This window comes from Arachis duranensis, chromosome 7 (assembly GCF_000817695.3).
Source record: "Arachis duranensis cultivar V14167 chromosome 7, aradu.V14167.gnm2.J7QH, whole genome shotgun sequence".
In the NCBI taxonomy this organism is placed as follows: Eukaryota; Viridiplantae; Streptophyta; class Magnoliopsida; order Fabales; family Fabaceae; genus Arachis; species Arachis duranensis.
The window spans coordinates 123,581-138,099 of record NC_029778.3 but is presented as its reverse complement, the minus strand read 5'-3'; the positions used below and the strand labels follow the sequence as shown (position 1 = coordinate 138,099).

At 37.6% G+C, this 14,519-nt stretch overlaps 2 protein-coding genes across 2 annotated transcripts; both read right to left on the bottom strand.

Annotated features, from left to right (window-relative positions):
* Positions 1–2,589: 2,589 nt before the first annotated feature.
* Positions 2,590–3,120, bottom strand: LOC107496012 (uncharacterized). Its single transcript, XM_016117217.1, has one exon. It carries the CDS (start codon positions 3,118–3,120, stop codon positions 2,590–2,592), a length of 531 nt encoding a protein of 176 aa, XP_015972703.1.
* Positions 3,121–4,138: 1,018 nt separating this feature from the next.
* On the bottom strand, positions 4,139–5,020 carry LOC107496013 (uncharacterized). The gene has a single exon (XM_016117218.1). The coding sequence runs from the start codon at positions 5,018–5,020 to the stop codon at positions 4,139–4,141; it is 882 nt and encodes a 293-aa protein (XP_015972704.1).
* Between the last annotated feature and the right edge of the window lie 9,499 nt (positions 5,021–14,519).

Below are 14,519 nucleotides of genomic sequence, written 5' to 3'. Positions count from 1 at the left end.
TTTTTTAAAATGCCTGTGACTACCTATTTGATAACTATTATTGTTTATATTTAGATTCTTTAATGAAAATTAGTAAACTACATAAAACTAAAAAAATTTTTGCACATTTATAAACGACACATTTCCAAAACATTTTGATAATCAATGAATTAAAGTTTATGTTACGTTTTCCAAAATTTCGGATAACACAGAGTTAGCTAATAATAAGTACCATCTACCACTGATTCGACGTTTGGATTAATTTTACATTAAAAGGATTAATAAATTCTCAACTAACACAGTCACATAGCAAAACAACTGATATGAAAAAAAGTTACGTTCGTTAATCAACTATTGTTCGTCTTAAAACTTCCTTGGCATCTCCCTCCCTTCAACCACAGCCATCGTCGAAGTAATTAATCAAGAATGGAGTCTGGATTCCGGTAAGCATCTTCTTCAATTTTTTCTACCTCCTTTGATAGCAACCGTATCTGTGAAGGATAAAATAGAGCATATTGAAATAACTGCATGCATATATTAATTAAATAAAGAGTCACAAGATCTTTGGCTACTCCCTTCTTTTATGGTTTCAGACCACTGTGTTTTACTCCTTCTTGTTTCTACATGTTGGTTTAGGTATGTTAATGCATTAAGGAACATTCAACAATTGTACAACCAGTTCTATGTGTTTGGGCTATTTGCAACAGATGTACGTATATCCACAACTTTGCCTTCTTTCGTTGTTATGATTCTGTTAAAAAACATTTAGAAAACTTAGTTGCCATGGTTTTGTCTTGTTCCGCCACAGGATGATGTAGAATTCTCACCTAATATTGTGAATCTCTTCAAGTGGTACAGTTTATTTGGTTGACACTCAAGACAATTGCCTCCACATCAGACCCAAGCAAGACGGTAACAGGTTTTGGATAAAGGGAGCTGATTTAGGGAGGATACGGCGCATGTACAGACGAAGTTCTTTACTGAGTGTGGAGCTTAGGTACGTTGGCTGGGGAGTGTTCTACATGCTCGTCCAGGACATTAACCGGAAAGATGAACCTCCGTGTGTTGTTGATGAACTGTATGCACCGAAGGTTTTGCCTGACTATATCATTCAACGCTTAGCTTCGGTGTGCGGGGCTTGCTTCAACAAAGAAGCCCAACTTAGAGTCTACCAGACCGAGATGTTCCTTAGGAATCACCGCCGGATCCAACAACATCAATATTTTGATACTCAGCAGTCAGGGTGAGTAACAATGGACCATTATTTTCTGGTCTAATTTCTCACGTTTTCATGTTTTCTGCCTAAATTTTTTTAACTCAACTACAGTGTAAACAAGAGGCAACATGGTGGGGGGGCTGAGGCAGGTCCTAGTAAGCGACAGCGACCCCAGACCTCTCCTGAATCGTCTGTCAACCAGGGGTCAAATTAACAGATTTATGCAGACCTATAAACTTTCCTGTGTAGTGTAATTAATCAAAATGTTATCCTTAATGTGTTATTTTGTATGTGATGTAATGTGTTTGACATTTGGTGATCAGTTGTGATATACTATGGTTTGTATTTATGGTGCGTCACAATATTGTATTCCCTCAAGAATGCTGGGTTTATTTGATTTCTTAACTTTGTTATTTTTTAGTTGGAGCACTCTCCCGGTTTTGGGTTTTCAAAAAAGTTAAGAAAAAAAAAACGTACTATATTTCCAAAACAAGTACATTCTCACGGGCCCACTTAAATGTCATTTAGAATTTTTGGTCATAGTGTATAATCCTTGATGTTTTAGAAAGATTTTTTTTCCTAACAACACCTTTAGGGCCCACGAATAAAATTAAAACTTATACACAAATTGTCTGTCACATACACCAGTCCGAATTTAAAATGACCAACTAAAAAGGGTGAACTTCAAGTAATATAGTTGAAAAAACATTCCTACTATGTCTCCTACGTTAGTCCCAGTAAGTCCAAGTACATAACAATATCTTGTGTTTGAGAGGTACATGGTGAATGACTCCAAACGACATTAACTTAATTAATGGTCGTAGGGTTTGTTATTTCCAATTTAAACTTCATGACCACAGCCGAATAAGGAACCGGATTGATCAAGATTCTATCAACAGAATCAAGTAACATGAAAAGATAATCTAAATTGGATATTAAAAATGAGCCTACAACGTATATTTCATCTCCCTTAACAAGTAAAGATTCTGTTGGAACTAGATTATTTTGAAAAAAAGAAACTAACCTTTATCGTATATTGTACGACTAATTCAGACAGCGATAATGTGTTCCTGTCCACCATCTGATCCAACATTTCATGCCTTGTATGGTATGATGAACGACATTTTTGTCCCCCATGATAATGCGAGGGATTGATGCGTCGTTGAAAAGAACGAAAGCAAAATCACCCGATTCTTTGTCCCTCCGAGGCATGACTGTCACCCTTTGAACCACATGACCAAACATGTTGCAGAAAAACTCAGCAATGTCCTCTGCAGTGGGCATGGACTCTCGACCGAAGCATACGGTCAGTGTCTTTGGACGTTCTGCGTCATCCAGCTCCTTGCAGACATACTTTTGCTTTCCCTTATCTTGCTCAGTTTGCTTCCTCCTTGTTACATATGCATTCCTCGGCCATTGTTATGTCTACTCAATGCCTCTGGTGCAACCGATATGCACTGGTCCTGTGTGTTGAAACCCAGTAGTTCTTTAGGAGTCCTCTGGTACTCCAACCACATCGCATCCATCGTTATGTCGCCTAGAATTCTAGCGCAAATGGTTGATAGGGTATCGGGAATTAGAGTTAGGAGGACGGATCTCATCCTATGAACCTGGTATAACGTGAGATCAATTTTCAGCACGTGTCCGAGTGTTTCGAGTTTTCTGGACTTCTCAACAACCCCAGAGAACTCCTGAGATAGTAGGCATTGCAAACAGATGACACATTCATCTGCAAGACTGTTCATAAACCAGCCTTCATTTTTTATGGCTGTTTGCACAATACCATTCAGTCCCATTGTCTCCAGTGACAATAGAAATGCCATGACCATCAGGGACTGTTTAACTTTACGGTGAAGGACTTGCGTCAGCATCCTGAATGCAGTTCGATCGATTCCATGGAACATTTCCAAACATTCGATTGCCATGGTATCAGTTGTGATATACTATGGTTTGTATTTATGGTGCGTATGTTGCTTTCTATTTTATTGCGTCTATGTTTGGTTATCAGCAATGTATCGACCAGATATTGACTGCTACAACATGCAAATACACTGCTACTGAATGCAAATGATCCTATACGCATGTATCATATATGATAACATTAGTATGTGGGAAAACAATGGATTATGTTAAGCATTAAAGATGAAAAAAATTTCCGATTAACTGTTAAACAATCAGTTTTACCATGAAAATGATTTTAGAGGTTTAACTATTCTTCTTGTTTAAGATTTGTTTGTGGCCATAACAAAATGATTGTCACAATATTGTATTCCCTCAAGAATGCTGGGTTTATTTGATTTCTTAACTTTGTTATTTTTTAGTTGGAGCACTCTCCCGGTTTTGGGTTTTCAAAAAAGTTAAGAAAAAAAAAACGTACTATATTTCCAAAACAAGTACATTCTCACGGGCCCACTTAAATGTCATTTAGAATTTTTGGTCATAGTGTATAATCCTTGATGTTTTAGAAAGATTTTTTTTCCTAACAACACCTTTAGGGCCCACGAATAAAATTAAAACTTATACACAAATTGTCTGCCACATACACCAGTCTGAATTTAAAATGACCAACTAAAAAGGGTGAACTTCAAGTAAATATTTCCAAAAACATTCCTGGTATGTCTCATACGTTAGTCCCAGTAAGTCCAAGTACATAATAATATCTTGTGTTTGGGAGGTACATGGTGAAGGACTCCAGACGACATTAACTTAATTAATGGTCGTAGGGTCTGTTATTTCCAATTTAAACTTCATGACCACAGCCGAATAAGGAACCGGATTGATCAAGATTCTATCAACAGAATCAAGTAACATGGAAAGATAATCTAAATTGGATATTAAAAATGAGCCTACAACGTATATTTCATCTCCCTTAACAAGTAAAGATTCTGTTGGAACTAGATTATTTTGAAAAAAAGAAACTAACCTTTATCGTATATTGTATGACTAATTCACACAGCGATAATGTGTTCCTGTCCACCATCTGATCCAACATTTCATGCTTTGTATGGTATGATGAACGACATTTTTGTCCCCAATGATAATGCGCGGGATTGATGCGTCGTTGAAAAGAACGAAAGCAAAATCACCCGATTCTTTGTCCCTCCGAGGCATGACTGTCACCCTTTGAACCACATGACCAAACATGTTGCAGAAAAACTCAGCAATGCCCTCTGCAGTGGGCATGGACTCTCGACCGAAGCATACGGTCAGTGTCTTTGGACGTTCCGCGTCATCCAGCTCCTTGCAGACGTACTTCTGCTTTCCCTTATCTTGCTCAGTTTGCCTTCCTCCTTGTTGCATATGCATTCCTCGGCCATTGTTATGTCTACTCAATGCCTCTGGTGCAACCGATATGCACTGGTCCTGTGTGTTGAAACCCAGTAGTTCTTTAGGAGTCCTCTGGTACTCCAACCACATCGCATCCATCGTTATGTCGCCTAGAATTCTAGCGCAAATGGTTGATAGGGTATCGGGAATCAGAGTTAGGAGGGCGGATCTCATCCTATGAACCTGGTATAAGGTGAGCTCAGTTTTCAGCACGTGTCCGAGGGTTTCGAGTTTTCTGGACTTTTCCACAACCCCAGAGAACTCCTGAGATAGTAGGCATTGCAAACAGATGACACATTCATCGGCAAGACTGTTCATAAACCAGCCTTCATTTTTTATGGTTGTTTGCACAATACCATTCAGTCCCATTGTCTCCAGTGACAATAGAAATGCCATGACCATCAGGGACTGTTTAACTTTACGGTGAAGGACTTGCGTCAGCATCCTGAATGCAGTTCGATCGATTCCATGGAACATTTCCAAACATTCGATTGCCATGGTTGAGGGCTTCCTTCTAGTATCCATGTTGTATGGGTTAGAATTTGTAAGTATATAGTTTGTAGTTGTAGTTTTTTATGCTTAGACCACCAACTCATTTCCTCCTTCTTGTAGTCATGCAGCATGGTCTCCACTTTATTACACCATCTTCTTGCTCGTAGTCCTAGACTAACCATCACCTACCTAATTGGAATATTATTTATTGGCCTTAGTTACATTGTATACATGTATATGATTTTATTGATACCACTAGGTGCGGTTTATAGTTTTTTCTTGAAAAAAAAACATGTGATAACTTTATCTAGTAAGGCGAAATTGAAATTTAATTGCGTAAACCTCGCCATGTTCTATGAATCATAACAGGTTATTTACCATATGCAGTAATAATTTTTGTATACTACATTATCATTTTAATTTACATAACTGAATAGATGTTACTAATTAATTCTCTAATAAAATTAATATTTATAGACCAAAATAAAAATAATATATAAAAAGTGGGAATATGCCTTAGAGTGAACGGTTTCGTGCTAATGGTTTATTGTGTGGCGGTTTCTGCTTCAACGTGTACGGTTTAGGGTTCGCGGTTTCGTCGTTAGGTCTTATGGTGAATGGTTCTGTGCCTCTGGTTTTTCGTTTGGCGGTTTCCGGTTCAATGTGTACGGTTCAATGTGTACGAGTTAGTCAGTAGGTCTTATCATGAATGGTTCTGTGTCTATGGTTTATCGTTAGGCGGTTTCCGGTTCATCGTGGACGGTTTAGGGTTCGCGGTTTGATCGATTGGTCTTTTAGTGAACGGCTTCATGTATATTGTTTATTGTTTGCCGGTTTCCAGTACAATGCGCACGGTTCAATGTGTCCGGTCTAGTTACTAGATCTCAGACTGAATGGTCTTCGTGCCGATGGTTTATTGTTTGTCGGTTTCCCGTTCGATGTGTACGGTTTAGGGTTCGTGGTTTCGTCGGTAGGTCTTATCATGAATGGTTCTGTGCCTCTGGTTTATCGTTTGGCGGTTTTCGGTTCAATGTTTACGGTTTAGGATTCGCGGTTTGATCGATTGGTCTTTTAGTGAACGGCTTCGTGTATATTGTTTATTGTTTGCCGGTTTCCAGTACAATGCGCACGGTTCAATGTGTCTGGTCTAGTTACTAGATCTCATACTGAATGGTCTTCGTGCCGATGGTTTATTGTTTGTCAGTTTCCCGTTCGATGTGTACGGTTTAGGGTTCGCGGTTTCGTCAGTAGGTCTTATCATGAATGGTTCTGTGCCTCTGGTTTATCGTTTGGCGGTTTCCGGTTCAATGTTTATGGTTTAGGGTTTGCGGTTTGATCGCTAGGTCTTTTAGTGAAAGGCTTCGTGTATACTATTTATTGTTTGCCGGTTTCCGGTTCAATTCGCACGGTCCAGTGTGTACGGTTATAGTGAATAGGCCTTAGAGTGAACGGTTTCGTGCTAATGGTTTCTTGTACGGTGGTTTCTGCTTCAACGTGTACGGTTTAGGGTTCGCAGTTTTGTCGTTAGGTCTTATGGTGAATGGTTCTGTGCCTCTGGTTTTTCGTTTGGCGGTTTTCGGTTCAATGTTTACGGTTTAGGGTTCGCAGTTTGATCGCTAGGTCTTTTAGTGAACGGCTTCGTGTATACTATTTATTTTTTGCCGGTTTCCGGTTTAATTCGCATGGTCCAGTGTGTACGGTTATAGTGAATAGGCCTTAGAGTGAACGGTTTCGTGCTAATGGTTTATTGTGTGGCGGTTTCTGCTTCAACGTGTACGGTTTAGGGTTCGCGGTTTCGTCATTAAGTCTTATGGTGAATGGTTCTGTGCCTCTGGTTTTTTGTTTGGCGGTTTCCGGTTCAATGTTTACGGTTTAGGGTTCGCGGTTTGATCGTTAGGTCTTTTAGTGAACGGCTTCGTGTATACTATTTATTTTTTGCCGGTTTCTGGTTCAATTCGCACGGTCTAGTGTGTACGGTTATAGTGAATAGGCCTTAGAGTGAACGATTTCGTGCGAATGGTTTATTGTGTGGCGGTTTCTGCTTCAACGTGTACGGTTTTGGGTTTGCGGTTTCATCATCAGGTCTTATGGTGAATGGTTCTGTGCCTCTGGTTTTTCGTTTGGCGGTTTCTGGTTCAATGTTTACGGTTTAGGGTTCGCGGTTTGATCGCTAGGTCTTTTAGTGAATGGCTTTGTGTATACTATTTATTTTTTTCCGGTTTCCAGTTCAATTCGCACGGCCCAGTGTGTACGGTTATAGTGAATAGGCCTTAGAGTGAATGGTTTCGTGCTAACGGTTTATTGTGTGGCGGTTTCTGCTTCAACCTGTACGGTTTAGGATTCACGGTTTCGTCGTTTGGTCTTATGGTGAATGGTTCTGTGCCTCTGGTTTTTCGTTTGGCGGTTTCCGGTTCAATGTGTACGGTTCAATGTGTACGAGTTAGTTAGTAGGTCTTATCATGAATGGTTCTGTGTCTATGGTTTATCGTTAGGCGGTTTCCGGTTCATCGTGGACGGTTTAGGGTTCGCGGTTTGATCGATTGGTCTTTTAGTGAACGGCTTCGTGTATATTGTTTATTGTTTGCCGGTTTCCAGTACAATGCGCACGGTTCAATATGTCCGGTCTAGTTACTAGATCTCAGACTGAATGGTCTTCGTGCCGATGGTTTATTGTTTGTCGGTTTCCCGTTCGATGTGTACGGTTTAGGGTTCGTGATTTCGTCGGTAGGTCTTATCATGAATGGTTCTGTGCCTCTGGTTTATCGTTTGGCGGTTTTCGGTTCAATGTTTACGGTTTAGGGTTCGCGGTTTGATCGCTAGGTCTTTTAGTGAACGGCTTCGTGTATACTATTTATTGTTTGCCGGTTTCTGGTTCAATTCGCACGGTCCAGTGTGTACGGTTATAGTGAATAGGCCTTAGAGTGAACGGTTTCGTGCTAATGGTTTATTGTATGGCGGTTTCTGCTTCAACGTGTACGGTTTAGGGTTCGCGGTTTCGTCGTTAGGTCTTATGGTGAATGGTTCTGTGCCTCTGGGTTTTCGTTTGGCGGTTTCCGGTTCAATGTTTACGGTTTAGGGTTCGCGGTTTGATCGCTAGGTCTTTTAGTGAACGGCTTCGTGTATACTATTTATTTTTTGCCGGTTTCCGGTTCAATTCGCACGGTCCAGTGTGTACGGTTATAGTGAATAGGCCTTAGAGTGAAGGATTTCGTGCTAATGGTTTATTGTGTGGCGGTTTCTGCTTCAACGTGTACGGTTTAGGGTTCGCGGTTTCGTCGTTAGGTCTTATGGTGAATGGTTCTGTGCCTCTGGTTTTTCGTTTGGCGGTTTCTGGTTCAATGTGTACGGTTCAATGTGTACGAGTTAGTCAGTAGATCTTATCATGAATGGTTTTGTGTCTATGGTTTATCGTTAGGTGGTTTCCGGTTCATCGTGGACGGTTTAGGGTTCGCGGTTTGATCGATTGGTATTTTAGTGAACGGCTTCGTGTATATTGTTTATTGTTTGCCGGTTTCCAGTACAATGCGCACGGTTCAATGTGTCTGGTCTAGTTACTAGATCTCAGGCTGAATGGTCTTCGTGCCGATGGTTTATTGTTTGGCGATTTCCCGTTCGATGTATACGGTTTAGGGTTCGCGGTTTCGTCGGTAGATCTTATCATGAATGGTTCTGTGCCTCTGGTTTTTCGTTTGGCGGTTTCCGGTTCAATGTTAACGGTTTAGGATTCACGGTTTGATCGCTAGGTCTTTTAGTGAACGGCTTCGTGTATCTTGTTTATGGTTTGCCGGTTTCCGGTTCAATGCGCACGGTCCAGTGTTAATTTTTATGATTTTTTTATAATTTTTTGTTCATATCATTTCCTTTTTTTCTATCTTTTATTACATTGTATTTATGTTGTGTATGAAATTTTTTTATTTTTTTATTCAAATAAATTTTATTTAATTTTTATTGTATTTTTTTGTTCATATGATATATGTTGTTGGTTTTATGAAATTTTTATTATTTTTTATCTGTATGATTTTTTTCCTATTGTTTGATGTACTATATCTTTGTTTTATACTAATTTTTTTTACTTTTTATTTTGACTTTGTAAAATTTGTGATTGTAATTATTATTTATTACGTTTATTATCAAAATTTTGTAAAATATAAACTATGATCCTATAAAAAAGACAAAATAACTAAAAAATTAATTATAAATAACAATAGAGCCATAAATAGTGAAAATTTATAGTCCAAGATAATACTAAATTAAAGAGTACAGGTAATATTAAAAAACTTATAGAATATTTTTTATTGTTTAACATTATAAAATTTATAGTACTCTCTTTCATAGTTTTTTAATGTATTTATTTATTTATATAATAAATATTTTTTATATTATTTTTGTTAGGTTCTGTTTTTGCTTTTGTATATAAAAAATAATTTAAATTGATGTCTCTTTTAGTAATTTTTTATCTAAAAGTGATTTTGAGTAGTATAATCCAGACAACATTTATTTTGCTATAATCAATTTTGATACAAAAATTGCCAAACATAAATCACGTTAACCGAAACTTACTTTTCATCAAAATCAATTTTGTAAAATCAATTTTAAGCAAATGCACTTTTGCAAATTGAAATCCAAACACACACTTAATGGTTCCAATCTTAGAGTGAATAAATCCAATGTTATGATACTAATAAAAAAGTTCCAAACACATTACTAATAGTTAGTTTTAAGTTTCGTATTGGAGACAGGTAATGGTATACACATAGTTAATGAAAAGGAATATAACTCATAGGAAATGGAATAAAAATTCCCCTTTTCTTGAGCTAGCAGCAAATACGTGTATTATTTTCATGCTAACCTTTTCGAGTGTTTAGCCGTCGCATTAAACTCTGTTGCGGACTAAATCTTTGACCGAGTGTGTGAAACAACAAGAGATAACAACAAACAAAATTCTGTTATATGAGCATATTACTTTATGAGCAACTTAATGGAGACAAGCATTCAATACGAAAATTAAAACAAATCTTCCAGTCACCGATTGGTAAAAGAAAAAAAATAGACGGTTACCAGAAAATGTTTAATAGCTTTGACAACAGAAAAGGAAATTAAACAAATGTATTGAGCTGAATAACTTCAAATAATTTAAAAAAAATTGGTTGTAGCCTTATCTTTTACCAATCAGAAAAAAGATTTTTTTGTAATTTTTTTTTATTCAAAAATTTAGGAATATAAACTGGAAACGTAAACTGCCTGATATATTAAAAGGCCAAAATCCAAATATCACTTGTCAAAACTCCTTTGAATAGTAGGGACAACCTACCATGTTTGTTATTCTTTTAAGAAATTGTGCTCGCTAGTGGAGTGCAACTCATTAACTGAACATATTGCAGTATTTTTCATTTTTTTTAAATAAAAAAATTAAACAACTAAAACACCCAATGGCTGCCAGAGGAAAGCGACGCTCAACACAAAAAATAGAAAAGGGAGAGGACGAAGCCAAAAAGGAACAAAGTGGAAAAATCTCGAGAAAAGTTGTCGACAAGGAAGTGATAGAACTGTCATCAAGGTTAGAATTAAATTATATTTCCAGAAACTAGTGAAGTCCTTTTATAACGATTCCGAATATAAAGTATTCATATTTTTAAGTTTTGTTTCTCATAGTCTCCGAGGAAGCACCATGCATGACCAGCGACTACATGTAAATTTTAACGGTGGAGCCAGCAAAGAGATAGGTGACGACTTCAGTAAAACTACAGTCGTAGAACCTTCCCTAAAAGAAGTGGTAACGCAAATGTCGACGATGATGAATACACTTACAAACCTGATTGCTTCCCAGACCAAGACGTGTTATCTTGTGTTTGGAACTATGCCACAAACAATCAATCTTCTGAATGGGCCGCCCGATAACTTCAACCCCACATTAATGCCTGTGATCATGAGTGGATTCAGCATGCCGTCCGGTACTCTTGAGAGGAATCTGGATTCCTCCAAGAAGATTAGATCCAACATGTCAAGCATTCATCAAGCCGCGGATTCAAAATTGCATATAGCTACAAAGTGTTGTTCAATGTCTCCGAAGTGTGAACAGACACCGCCAGATGATTATGTTATTCGCCGAAGTTTGTTCAGCGATGATGGTACTGGAAAGAAGACAGCTACAGAACCAGTTATAACGAGTAGCTTAGACAAGGCTGTATATGTTAGCTACTTCAACCCGGCTGACAGAAAATTGCCACTAGCGAATGAAACCGCAAAGATACCTGCGGTGGGTTATATCATGTTAAGTAAGTTTTACAGATTTGTTGTGCTGGTTTACTATTAATAAATAACGGCTTAGTTTTCATTGTATCAGTGGAAGCCTGTTCTGTTCCGTCCCCCAACTGATATGGCACTGTGCAAGGACGAAGTTTCAGTCGTAACCTACGTCTTTGGTTCAGATATGGAGGATGAAGAACTGAATTCGGAGATAATTTTACAGACAAACTTGTGGCACGCTAATAGGAGAGTCATGTATACTCTACTGCCGAACAAACCATTGGTGGACGAGGTATGGATTTTTCAGTCATTAGCCTTCGTTAATTTCATAAATGAAACTCCTTACATATAAAATAATTTTAACAAGGGAATATATGTTTATAATTTTTCTTATTGGCCGTCAATCAACGAACGCTGAAGCAGATCATAAACCTCACATCAAGCATGCTCATGTGTGATGCACGCAAGGACACCGGTTTTCCCTGCTTGTGGTTTTTACCCACTACATTTTCGGATCTCCATCTCCTGGTTTCCCTTGATCTTATACATGTTTATGAAAAATCAAATTTCAGCAATTTGCCCTTAATTGGACTCACTCCCCAAAGACTTTGAAACGCTATTACGCTGAGGAATACATGGGAGAGTTTGAGTCGTTATGCAAGGTAACTTTATAATTTAATTCTCGTAATATATGATAATGTAAATAAAAAACGCTTATTCCAATATAACTTATTTGTGTATATTTTTGATAGATTTTTGTTCCAATGAACGAGGATAACATGCACTGGTACCTGCTTGTAATTGATATAGAAAAAAGACACCTAATATTACTGGATTCTAAACCATGCGTCTCAAGCAGAACCAGATGTCGTCGTTGTGCGAAGCTAATGGTAATGTTGCAAAATTTCTAATAGGCGGAAATAGATTCTAAATTGCTTAAATAGACACCAGAGTTGACACCTGAATTAAATTTTACTTTGATTACAGGCACTGTTTATTGAGGAGATGCTTGATGACTCCACCTTCTATGCTAACCAAACAACACACAGACCAGTAATTTCAGAGTATCCTATAATACACCCTGCAGAAATTGGCGAGCAGAACGATTACTCGTAAGAAACCTTACAAGTTATTATTGATTGTTGAGTTCTCAATTACTGAGATGCATCAATGAATTTGCTAACGTGTGATGAATACATTTTCCTTCTGCACAAGTAAAAGAGTCGCTAACATATTTATTGACGTTGTAATAGTGCTATACATTGTTTTTCCGGCCAGCCTTGGTTACGGAAGATAATATTTTTTTACAGTACCATTTCGTCTGCTATGATTTTTTTTCCCTTAGGAATTAAGTTGGTTATAGACTTCAATAAACTTTTTTTACATATACAAGGAATGATTGTGGAGTTTGGGTGACAACCTGATGAGGGAGTGCCAATGGAGGAGTAACTACAATATTAAGGTAGTTATAAAATAAAATTCGTTTCATGGTTTCATATATTATCTCAAAATTTTAATCTAACCTATGCGTCTGAATTCTTTTGTGTTTTCTCCTAGGTAAATGATAGCACTAGATTACGGCTGGCTATTGATTTGGTGATGAATCCGTTCAATTTGAAATCCCAAGAAGTCCTTGAAGCAGCAAAGAAATACTACAACGAAATATCTAAAAAGGAAGAGCGATTGGTTAAGGGGTTAGGAAGTATGCTCTGAGTTATTTATACCTAAGGCATTAAAATAATTGTGTCCATTGCATAGACTTTTAATACTATAATGCGTGCAATAAGTTATTCTGGTTATGTTATTTTAAGTACGTTCGGTTAATTTTTGATTGACGTTTTGTGTTGCGCTTACTGAAATTGAAAAAAGCTACTGGGTCGTAAAAAATATGATTATGTTATTTGAAGTACTTTATGTTAATTTATGAATGGAACAGCACATTCTGATATATTAATAAAGAAAGGTTTGCATGATTTCGTATATTTTGTCAAACAATTTAGTAAACATGATTTCAATAATTTACGTAAATATGAACACAATATTAAACTTATTATATTTTTTAATTTTATTATGTGTAACCTTCGTTATGTTTATTCATCTAGTGATACGTATACCAATGAATGGTTATTAAAGTATTTATTATTTAGTTTAGATTTACGAAAAGGTATGATTAGTGATGAGGTTTGAATCCTAATTGATGGCTTCAATATATCACTTCAACTTCATTTCCAACCGGTGTGACCTCTGGTTTTACCCTCTTTAAAAGTAAAACTTGACTTCCTAGAGAAAATCATTTGACAACACCATTGTAAACCCTCTCCTAATTCACTCACCGTGGCTATCAACTTCAGAGACTAGTCACTAATATTAGCAAACAAAGATGGAGCCAGAATTCCGGTAAGCATATAACTATTTTTTTCATTTTGTTAACTATTTTTTCCACACGCATGACCATCTGTCCTTGCATGGTTTGTTCTTTTTTAACATTAATTACTTCTCAAGTTTCGGTTCTGTCCTTCCATGGTTTCTTATTCTTAACAATACTGACTTTTCAACATTTGGTTCGTGGTGGCTACCGGCTAGTTACGTCAGTGCCTTAAGGAACGTGAGAAGATGCCCTGAATAGACTTTTGTCCTAAACCTATTCCCAACAGATGTAAGCTTACTTCCGGCACCGCAGACACTACTTCTCTTTACGGTTTTTTATCTAATTTTTTTCAAAATCTGTTTAACATCTAATTTTGTTTCTCTGACTATAGGAAGATGTAAGGATTCCACAGCACATTGTATGGCACTTTTCGTTCTTCACAACCACTGATCTGTACTTAATAGACAGACAAGACAACTGTCTCCATATCCACCCAACTAGAGACGGTGATAACTACTGGATTAACGCAGCCGACATGAGGAGGATAAGATCTCTCTTTCGACCAACTCCACGGCTTATGCTGGAACTCAGTTATGTAGGTTGGGGTATCTTCCACATGCTTGCATGTGACCATACTCGTTCGGTAGAAATGCCCAGAGCCGTTGAGGAGATATATGCCTCAAACGTATTGCCGGACCAAATCAAACACTGGCTGGCGGACAGATGCAACGTACACTTCAACAAGAATGAACAGGTAGCTGCGTTTGAGACTGAAAGGTTATTACGCCGGCAGCATCGGAGGCAAGAAGGTTCACCACCGCGTCCTCACGAGTCAAGGTAATAATAACTTGTTTACTTAGGAAAGTAAGTCTACATACTTTATTATATTCA

Excerpts from the sequence above, each read along its gene's own strand:
- LOC107496012 (XM_016117217.1), bottom strand. The coding sequence starts at position 3,120 with ATGGCAATCGAATGTTTGGAAATGTTCCATGGAATCGATCGAACTGCA.
- LOC107496013 (XM_016117218.1), bottom strand. The coding sequence starts at position 5,020 with ATGGCAATCGAATGTTTGGAAATGTTCCATGGAATCGATCGAACTGCA.